Genomic DNA, 11581 nt, shown 5'->3' with positions numbered 1-11581 from the left:
TAGATATAGATTAGTTGGTTGTACAGGTGGTGTAATTTTTTTTCTTTTTTTTGTACTAAGAGTGGTGGATTTTTTGTTGATGATGAAGAAAAAAAAATTCATTCCACTGTTGAAGGCAAATTAAGCCAGAATTCAAAGAGAAAGTTTATTTATTTATAACAAATGAGCAATTTTAAGAGTAGAGCTATTGGCACAATACTTTCACAAAAAAATCTAGGTAGGAAGTTATTAAAGATATGTAAAAAAGTGATGTCAATTGTGAGTCTAGAAAATAATCATATTCAAGCTTATTTTAGCTATGATTAAACAAAATTTAGAATTAGGGTGTTCAAAATTTTATTTTAGGGGGAGTCAAATATATATATATATATATATATATGATTGGAAAAAGATTAACTAGAAAACTGGTTGTAGTCTAAGGTTACAACTTTACTCAATAAAATAAATATTAGTACATATTTTGAAAATCTAACTGTTGAATTATATGTTCTTTACGTTCTTAATACACATGTCAAATTTTATGTCAATCAGATGTTATTTACTATATGATCTGTAAGTTTATATTTTCTACATAATTTTAAATTACAAAAACATGCAATTTAAACAATTTATTGATGACATAACTATTAATATTTAATTTTCTAGAAATTTTGCAAGTATGGATGATATAAGAAGTTGTAAACCAATTATGAATTTGTCAAAATTTACTTTCAATAAAAAAATATTAAGTAAAATTGTAGTCTTAAGGTACAATTAATTTTGTGACTAAACCTTGTCCTATATAATTTTTGTTGCTTCTAAAAAAAATATATAATTTTTGTTTTTCGGCCGGGGTTGTTCATTTGAACCCCCGGGCTGGCTATTTTGCCGCACTTATAATGATCGCACTTATGCTGATTGTGTCGGTGAGGGAATTAGGATTTACTTATTTATGGGCTGGGCTGGTACTAATTTTTTTGCTGATTTTCTGAAGCATCTTGAGCTTGGGCTTCATAGCCGGTCTTTGTCTTTTGAGAAACAGTAAGGTGGGTTCATAAAAATAAAATAGTTGCATTTTTTAAAAGGCATCTTCCCAATTGGGCCCTTTGAATCTAAATTGTTAAACTTCGGCTGGACCTTTGAGTACCAAGTATTAAAGGGCCCAACCACTAGTTGAGGCTTTGGTAAGCCTTTTGTCTGATTTAACGTGCTCTTGTACCAAAGCCCTGTAGTTGAGTCTAAGGGCGGAGCTACATTTCTCCCCTAAAATTTTTATTTTCTCCTACAGTTATACTAGTAATAGAATATAATTGTGAGTTCTAACTAACTCAATTGATAAAATCTTTGATAATTGAATAAGAGTTATTCGATAATTCAATTATTGTCTATACCAAAACTGATTAAAGCTCTCTAAAAAGAGTTATCATTGGATGAAACTCTCTAAATATATATATATATATATATATATAGCCCCCAAAAAATTAGAACTGGCCCCCCAATTGTTTCTAAGATTTCTAGTTAATCTAATGGATTTTTAGTTAGCCTCCTTAATTGTCCAAAACTTTATTACCAGTCTCTCCCAATTATTCCAAAGATTTATTGTTAGTCCAAAGTAACAGTTTGTCTTCTCAATTGTCCAAAAAAAATTATAACCCAATGAATAATAACTAACTCTCGTCACTGACAACCTATTTCTCAACATAATTTCAATTTTTTTTCTCATCTCTCTTAACTCAAGGAAGAAGCTTTTAGTGTTGCAGCTACTGCCAATGCCAGTTCATTGCCCATTTTCTTTCTTCTCAACACAAAAATTCTTATCTCAACACAACTATTAATCCCTTTTTTTTGTCTAGGTGCAGCATCATATCTTTGACTCTTTGCTGAAGTGAATATGCAAGGATGCATTTTCTTCTCTCTCTCTCTTATCAATCATCATCATTTTTTTACCAATATTATTATTTTGTTTAATTATATATTTTAGCCTTCAAGAAAGCACGTGTGGATGTGCCTTATGATTTCTTTTTTTTTTTCTTCTGCACTGTATAGGTGCTTAGATTTATTCTTTGTTTATATATATATATATATATATATATATATATACACACACGGGTATTTTTTTATTTTTTTTATAATATGATTTTTTTTTTTAGATTTTTAGTAAGTTTTATGCATATTCTTTGTGAGTTAAGATTTTGTTGTTCATTTTCTTTATTGCTATATGATAATATATTGAATTGCTATCTTTATTCCTTCAAAGATTGTCAACCATAATTTTGATGCATAATGTTTTTGTATTGGATACTTTTGTATTTATTTATAATGAACTATATAATTTTTTTTATGTTCATTAATATTTAAGAATATAATAATATATCAAAGTTGATAATTTTGTATTCAATATGAATTATGGGGAAAGCCAAAGTTGAATGCTAAAGCTTTCAAGTACCTCCAATAATTGGCATTTCTCTCACCACTTTTTTTTTTTTTTTTTTAATACAAGATAGAAATTCTACTCTATTCTAATCTAAGTATATATGTGTGTGAAATTCCTTCTTGGAGACTTGAATCTCAGCCCTTGCCCTCCACACCCCACAAGCATTTATACTTGTAGAGTGACAATCGCAGTTGCGCAATGGTCTCACTACTTCTAACACAAGGTTCCCCTCCCAACAATGCTAATGCTACTCCCATTTTTGGCAGCCATAACATATCCCTTGGGCTCTTCCAACAAGCTTTGTTGTGAATTTGGGCCCTTGGGTTAATGGGTCATCAGCTATCGTTGAATTGGTGCGGTAATCTAACAATTCTCACAGCAATTGGGCTTTTGCCAGTAAGGGTGTCATGCAAATAGAAGTGGAGTGGCTCCTCTTCTCCACAAGGGGCTTGTGCGATTCTTTAAACAAAACACCATAAATACTGCTGAAAAAGGTTGAGAAGATTAGAAAATGGAGGGTGAAGAGAGCCTGATTAGTGAGAAAAGAAGACATTTTGGGATAGCCTATTATATTTGTACTTTGGTTCCACTATATAGAGTGTGTTAGTTGATAATGGCTGTAACAATTTGAATATGGAAAGATTGGAAGCAGGAAAAGTTATATAAGATATATTATTTACATTTCTTCATTTAATCGTAAATCTTTTTGTTTGGTCACTTATGGCTTGTGATGAACCGAGCAAATGCGTAGAAAGATGGAAACACCAAAAGAACATGTAGTAAAAAAAAAAAAATGACAAAATTTAGTTACAAAATTAGTTGTAGCCTTAGACTATAACCTTACTATAAATATATTTTTATTTGAGATTAATTTTGACAAATCCACCATTGAATCACATCTTCTTTTTATATTCTCCATATTTGCAAAATTTCTAAAAAATTAAAGATCAATAGCTATGTGATCAATAAATTATTTAAATTATAAGTTTTTGTAATTTAAAATTATACATAAAATATAAATTTATAAATCACATAGTAAATAATATCCGATTGATACAAAATTTAACATGTGTATTAAGAGTATAAAGAATATGCAATTTAACAATAAGATTTTCAAAATATATATATAAAAGGAGAGACATCATGCAAGAATGCATGAGCTCTTACCATGTGGCGCTTTAATTTTGCATTTAGCTTTTTTAACCTCTTTCATTAAGTTTTTTTAATTGTTATCCAATAGATCATAATAACTTATTTCTACTATTACATAAAATATGGACTATTATTGACAGTTACTCTAAACAATGAACTACCTTTTAAAAATAGACTAAACCTTATGAAAAGCCCAATCCTATTTATTACCTTACCTATTATGACCTAGGCTTGACCCTCCCCACGTGTAGGTGAATGGCTTTGCATGTTGTAAAATCTATTCTTTTATATATCCCCGTCTCCTTAGGAATCAAAAAGTTATGCTTCTATAATTTCTCTCCCAATATTTACATTTCATTTCAAAAAAGTATGATCATTTTCAAAATTTCATGTTCCACTTATATAGTTTATTTATTTATTTATTGTTGAATCCCAAAATGTTATGTTCATTTGAAGTATTTAGTTTAGCTCTCTAAAAACTATTTATACTTCAATAAATAAATAAACCAATTGTTAACCCACAAAAAAGAAATATTGATTTGTTGTTCAATCCCATAATATTATGTTCATTTAAAGTATTTAGTTTAGTTGTCTCTATAAATTGTTTGCAATTCAATGAGAAAGGAAATTAAAAAATAATAATAATTGTTAACACACAGGAAAAAAAAAATTATTAATTTGTTTGTTGAATCCCAAAATATTATATTCATTTGAAGTATTTAGTTTATAATTCAATAAGAAAAAATTTATTAAAAAAAAAAAAAAACAGTTGTTAATCCCCAGGAAAAAAAACATAATTAAAAAAAAAAAAAAAAAACCAAAACAAAGGAAGTTTTTTTCAAATACCTTTTCCAAAGAAGGTGTATGATCATGTACAAGAAAAAGATTGCATAGATGTATTACACAAACATAGAGTTGTCAAAGAAATTTGGGGGTGGAAGTCATAGGAGTAAAAAGCCTAATGACATAGCAATGATCCATGATGCTGATAGTTATAATAGAGCAAGACTTAATAGGTGAATGGTACTAAACCTTAACCATACTCAGGAAAGTAGTTCAAATGATAAATGTTTATAGTGATCAACCCCTTCACTTATAAATGTTTTTTTCTCACTTGGTTGTTGGGCTTAATGGTGATGTTGCTACTACAACTACTATGCAAGAATTTGGGAGACATCTTCCCAACAAATGTCAATGCCTTGGATGAGCAATGATCCATGATGTTGATAATTGTAATAGAGCAAGACTTAATAGGTGAATGGTACTAAACCTTAACCGTACTCAAGAAAGTAGTTCAAATGATAAATGTTTACAATGATCAACCCCTTCACTTATAAATGCTTTTCTCTCCCTTGGTTGTTGGGCTTAATGGTGATGTTGCTACTACAACTACTATGCAAGAATTTGGGAGACATCTTCCCAACAAATGTCAGTGCCTTGGATGAGCATACAACTGAGCTTATAGGTACTGATTTAATAATTGTTCATGATTGTACTAATTCAGCAATTAGCTTGGTTAGAGTATCTATATGTATGGCTGTGACATGCCTAAAAGCGTATTGAATCTTTGCTTAGGCTAAAGTATAGTCACCCTTAATGTACTCATAAAACACGATAGTGATGTACTCATAAAACATGATAGTGATTAAAAAGAAATATTTTCTTTGATAGAGGTTTGATCAAAATAAATTCTTAAAATTACCCATATGTGTTTTTCTTTTTGGTGTTTTGTCAAAGTTACATTAACATTTACGGTTTTTGCAAACTCAACAAAATGACTTGGATTCACAATTTTGAAGCCCCGTCAACTATATGACTTTTTTTTTTTTGACATGCATATCAATATTTGATAGACATAAGAGCACTGATTGAATTTATTTTACTTTTGAAAATATGTTGCAACATTTCATATTAGATTTTTATTTATCTTAACCATGTAAGGAAATAATCAATAAAGGAGGAGCTTATGTTGCATGGTCATAAAGATAATTTCTTATATAATATTTTAAAATAAATTTATATCGTGTCTGTGTATCGCACAGGACATTAGCTAGTATGTGGTAATGTTTATTTTATTGAATAAGGTTATAACCTAAAATTACAACTAATTTTGTAGCTAAACTTTGTAAAAAAATGGTCTCTAACCTACTACATATACGTGAAACGATGGCAAAGAACTCAACAAATTTCTAACAAAAGTTTTGCTAGAAACTCATAAACCACTCTTTTTTGTTGTTGTTATATTTTCGTTTAAATATTCTTCTTCTATTCCCTTCTTTTTTTCTTTTTTTTTTACTGTAGAAAGAGTGAGCCGTTGGTGAAGGAAATAACAAATTGAAGAGAAATTATTTAGCAGAGCTGTTGTATTCAAACAATTGTTCAGCTCATTGCAAATGCTCATTTGTTCAGCTCATTGCAAATGCTCTTAGTTCTACTTCTATATAGTAAAACTACCACATTTTCATCAACTTTTTACGGCTTCAAAAGACCACCTGTTGTCGTGTCTACTGTACCAGGTATAAGGGCATAATAGATTAGTATTATATCCTCTCCATTTCATAAAATTAAGGGAGAAGATCCAATTTCGTATGATTAATGGTTTCCTTTTCTAATACCTATAGCTATTAGTATTAGCACTGTGAATGTGTCATGTAGCACATATGGCACATGAACGTGTGATCAAGTTTGAATGATTTTTTTTTTTTTTTTTTTTTTTGCTTTATTAAAATAAGATGAGATACAGTGGATCATAACTTGTGGAAGTTATTTTTTGATACATAAATAGTTGATTTTTAAAAGATCATTGTTTTCTTAAAGGTTATAAATTACTCTAAAAAGTCATGTATTTAAGATTAGGTGTAAACCATGCCAAGATAATTGTGTTCATGAATCATGTCAATAGGTAACTTGCCATTTAGCATTGTGATTTTTTTTTTTTCAAATTAATAATGATACCATGTAGACATGTTTCTACATGATTCAACTACAAATATATCCTTTTATTGGAGAATACTTGACTTTTCAGCTAACATGGCTACACTTGTTCATTGTTTTTCTAGATCTAACATCTTTCATTAGTGAGAGCTACATACAGAAGTTGATTCCAGGTGTCTAGAAGCCCTGCAACACACCAATGGGTGCAATCCATGCCCTTGAATGCATTATAAGAGCTAGGATGTGCATCTTTTCTTAGTTGCGAGAGAGTGGTTATGTCAAACAACTGAACAGGTTTCTCTATTTTACTTAGGACATCCTTCACTACATATTCTGCTGTTGGCAAACCACTTGGGTAAGTTGACCCGTTTATGGGTGTTGTCTCCTTTGCGCAGTTTGTCACTCCTGGCTCATTCCAATCAGTGCCACTAATTTTTACACAAGAAACAAACAGTCATCAAACTATGATTTGCTAATGCAATGTCAGTTTTCAAAATTGGATTAATCATAAAGTTTGGTGTAGGTCCAATTTTGATCCTTCAAATATAAAATATTTTTATTTAGTCCTTAAAATTTTGAAAATAGAATAATCTGATTACTCTGTTTATTTTTCTATTTATGTGGCTAACGGGATACAGAAGCACCCCTTTTTTGAGGGACCAAATCAAGCAAAACAAGGGACCAAAATTGAATGAACAACATATTTCAAGAACCAATATCAAACGATCCTATGAACAAAGAGATGAAATTGTTCCTGTTTTGAAATTTTAGGAACCAAATCACAACTTTTAGATTAAAGGACCAAAATAGAACTTACCTAAACTTTCAGGCCATTTTTTTTTTTTTTTATTAGATGTGGATTTTGACAAATCCACTATTAGATTGCATTTTCATATTATATCCTCTATTTGTGAAATTTCATGGAGATCAAAGATTAAAAGCTATGTTATCAATTAAATGTTTAAATTTTAAGTTTTTGTAATCTTAAATATACATAAAAAATAAGTTTATGATTGAATAGTAAATAATATATAATTTGAACGAAATTTGACATGCATGTTAAGAACATAAAGAACATGCAATCAAATAATTAAATTTTCAATATATGTAACCGTGTTAACTTATTAGTAAGAGTTTGTAGCAATTGTCTACAAACTAGTTTATAACCAAATTTTGTCCTTTAGAGAAAGGGAAGTAACTTACTTGTAATGTTGTGGACTAATTCCTTGAAAAAAGACTTTAGTTTTTCCTGGATCCACATTTGTATCAACCCACCTGGCCCAAGTTGTCAAAGCCTTGCGAAAAGCATCCATACGATCCATGTCCTTGAGAACCTTGCCACCATCTTCAATATAATCCCATCTACAATCAATAATAAGGCAATCAAACTCACATTCTGCTTCTTGTTTTTCTCATAAAATTGATACAAAAATGCATGATTTTATAAAGCTCATACGGTTGTGCAGGTCCACTACGGTACCACCAAAGCCAAGTGTTGAAAACCAGAACATCCATATCTTTCCATATGTTGCCATTTTTCAGAGAATCGAGCTTTAACACTCGACCAATTTGTTCTTCTTCGATGTCCACTAAGTAGTGAGTTAAAAATAGTAGAACTGAAACTCCATAGTCCTGTACAGTTCAGTCCAATTCTTAGGCATTGAATTGCTCAAAATCAATGGAAAACTTTTAATTTATTATATACAATAATGCATTCAAGTACCTAACTTAAAATTTCTGATCATTTCTTACTTCTTATGGATTGGAAATCAATAACAGGTTTTTGTATATTTGATTGAAACATTACTAGTAAGGGACGGAGACTTGGACTTAGGAGGGCAAAAAAAAAAAAAAAAACTTGAAACTCCCAATAAACATTTATTTAATAAACCATCAACAAAGAAAAATACACAAAACTATTATTTTTAAGATATTACAATGCAATCATTATACACAATAAACAAGCACCATGTACACAAGCACTCAACAATTAATTGATAATTTTTAAAGTTACAAATAATCTTTTTAATTATTTACCCAAAAAAAACATCTCTTTAATTTTTTAAAAGATATTAAACTAATATACAATTACAAAAACACTAATAGACAAAAGAAAAGCACCACATAAAATGAATAAAACATCACATCACATCACATGAGCTGTTGGGCATTAGGATTAGGTGTTAACGTGTTGAAGTTGAAATTTTGGGCATTAGGTGAATAGGTGTTGACGTGTTGAATTGTTGGGCATTAGATGTTGCATGTTTAGCTTTTTGATTATCAAAAGAGAGGATTGGAGTAACTGGACAGCTTTTCTATTCATAAAAATAAATAAATAAATTTTGTTATTAAAGAGAGAAAGAGAAAAATAAGACAAAGAAGTTTATCTCTCGCTCTTTCACTCCTTTTTCACTCTCTCTCTAGTGTCTTCTAGCCCCGTTTGGTAATAGAGTTTAAATAATGAAAACTTTTGTTTAAACACATTTTTATACACTTTTTTACCCACACATATTTTCACAAAATTTAAACAATGTTATTAGAAATCTTTTACCAAACAAACCTCTAGTCTCTTGACTCTATTCTATCTCTCATCTATGTCTCACTTTAAATTTTCTTCACAAATCACAATCTAAGTTAATCAAACAAGCATTAGAGATTCAGATATAAGAGGGATACAATATTCTCATCTAAAAAAATTACTAGGTTTGGGCGGTGATGCAGTGGACTAGTGGTGGCCAGTAGCGTCAGGCATGGTGTGCTAGTCAACCTCTACTTTAGCTATTCTGCTTGCCGTTGCCCAACTCCTTAGTCTAAGGTCTTCTGCGTTCTACCTTATGTTAGATTTTATTTTCTTTAATTTGTTTTTTTTTTTAGTGGCTTAGAAATCCCCTTCTTTTTCCCTTTTATATGTGTGTCTTGCCATTGGGTGTTCCTCTCACTCCTAGTTAGAATTGGCTTTGAATTTTATATTTTCACTTGTGTGTTTTGGGGTGTTGTTGGGCTAATATTTTTTTATAGCTTTTAAAAATATCAATAATATTGTTGAGAGGGGCAAAGTGCAATTTTATTGAAACAAATTGTGAAAAATAATATACTACATATATACTAAAATAAAAAAAAAATAAAAAATAATCTAGGGGGGCCATTGCCCCCCTCCCCCCAAACGTCCAACAATAGCTCCATCCCTGTTAGTAGTCAATCTCTTTGAAAAAGTGAGAGGTAAAACAATCTACTAATCATATCTCTCACTTTCAGATTTCGTAGAAGTAGGAGTTTTTTGTATTGATTACAACCTTTTTATTGAAACATTATTAGCATGCTAGTTGTAACATTTTTGCCATGCTAGTCTTAACCTTGGGTGATACCAACAATCAAATAATATATGAAACCTAATTATTAACTTCATGAGAATAAGAAAAGCTAATGAAAATTACTTGTTCTAGCTAGTTCTTTTACCTCGAATGTTGTATTAGAATACAGGGGATTGCTCTCCTCTATGATTTTGGAATCAGGCACAGCAGCGTGAAGCAAACATACTAGTGATTCCCTCTGGTTGACACTAATGGAGTCCCCTACAAACATAATTTTCTTCCCCTTTAATCTCTGTAAAAAATCTTGACCATCAAATCTGCAATGTTTTCCCAGTAGGAAACATGGTTCTATTATTAGAAACACAACCACAAGCATAAATCCAAAAAACAAAAAACAAAAAACGAAAAGCAAGAAACCAATTAGACTGTTTTTTTGGCAAAGAATTTATGAGACAAACTAAATTATGTGCTTAGGATGTTTGTCTTACAAAGCCTAGGTAAAAACAAAAACAGAGAAGAAGAAGAAGACGATGATGATAATGATGTCTTAGATGTTAGGAAAGCTAATTAATTTTTTCTACAAGCACAGATAAATATTTTCAAGGTTAATTAGCCATGTGTGTCCTTTCATTGGGTTTTCCTATAAAAAAGAAGATTTACAAAGTAATAATGTCTTCTTTGTGTATAAGTTTGTTCAAAATAATTTCATAGATTCAAATCCTATAGTATTTTAAGGACTTTTTTTTTTTTTTCCTTCACTTTAATTTTTTTTTCTTGTCCTTATTAGTCGTCCTTTTAATTTATTTATTAATTAATATTTAGTACATGTTGGGAGTATTTATAGGAGTTTTTTAGGATTTTCCACATTGTATGACAGAAATATTTGAGGATCACATTCTATCTTTGAAACTGAACAGGATAGAAGATATGTGTCGGCCATAGATTGCTTTTTTGTTCCTTCCTATTGTCTTTTATGTTAATCTTACCTCAAATGCTAGTGATTATATATATATATATATATATACTACTATTTAAGAGAAAATTATTAAATACTCTGAGAGTACCATAAATACGTAGTCCCCCCTCACATGAATTATGGGTCTCACCATAAATTTAATTAGTGGGATCCATAATTATGTGAGAGGGGGGAGTATGCATTTATGGTACTTCCCGAGTATCCAATAATTACCATTTAGAGCTTCTCCTATTTGGGATCCTCAATTTAAATGCCCAAGATATCCTCCAATTCATCCATTTCTAAGGTTTAAATCATAGGGTTAGACATATAAAATTAGTAATTTAAGAACTCCTAATTTTTAACTAAATTAAACCGTATTTAAGAGAGTATAGGAAAGTTGACACTAAAAAAATTCCTATCTCAATGAAGATGAAGATATAACAACCACAAACCAATAAGAATTGTGGGGGAAAATTAAGCAAACAGTCAAAATGCCTTTCCATGTGTTTCAATTCCATCCACTTGGAGTTCCTTTCATGGATATGGTACAACCATGCAAGAATGGCAGTTTTCTAGAGGCAATCGTTTTCGAATAAAAAACATATCTCCTCATAAAAAAGTGATTCGAGTGAACTTTTAAAGGTCAACAAAGGCAACTGTACAGTACTCTGAGGCTGCAAAAACATGGTACAATTATATGCCAGAAAGTCCTCCAGTCTGTCTAAAGAGTCATCAAAATTTAGCGTTGGTTCAGTATTATTATTTTAGTTAAAAAAATAAATTGAACAAAAACACAATTATATAATGAAAAAG

At 30.2% G+C, this 11581-nt stretch overlaps 1 protein-coding gene across 1 annotated transcript in view; it reads right to left on the bottom strand.

The window, feature by feature from the left end:
* Nucleotides 1-6442: 6442 nt before the first annotated feature.
* The window catches only part of LOC126723713 (protein trichome birefringence-like 38), a 29519-nt gene continuing 24380 nt past the window's right edge, over nt 6443-11581 (bottom strand). Inside the window, exons 2-5 of the mRNA XM_050427492.1 lie at nt 9956-10127; nt 7956-8131; nt 7703-7861; nt 6443-6927 (exon numbers count right to left, since the gene is read on the bottom strand). Coding sequence (XP_050283449.1) covers nt 6627-6927; nt 7703-7861; nt 7956-8131; nt 9956-10127 — 808 coding nt within the window. The 3' untranslated portion in view covers nt 6443-6626. The remainder of the gene's footprint in view (nt 6928-7702; nt 7862-7955; nt 8132-9955; nt 10128-11581) is intronic.

The sequence above is a fragment of the Quercus robur genome, chromosome 4 (genome assembly GCF_932294415.1).
Source record: "Quercus robur chromosome 4, dhQueRobu3.1, whole genome shotgun sequence".
NCBI classification, from domain to species: domain Eukaryota; kingdom Viridiplantae; phylum Streptophyta; class Magnoliopsida; order Fagales; family Fagaceae; genus Quercus; species Quercus robur.
The sequence above is the reverse complement of the archived record's forward strand: the minus strand, read 5'-3'. Positions and strand labels throughout refer to the sequence as shown.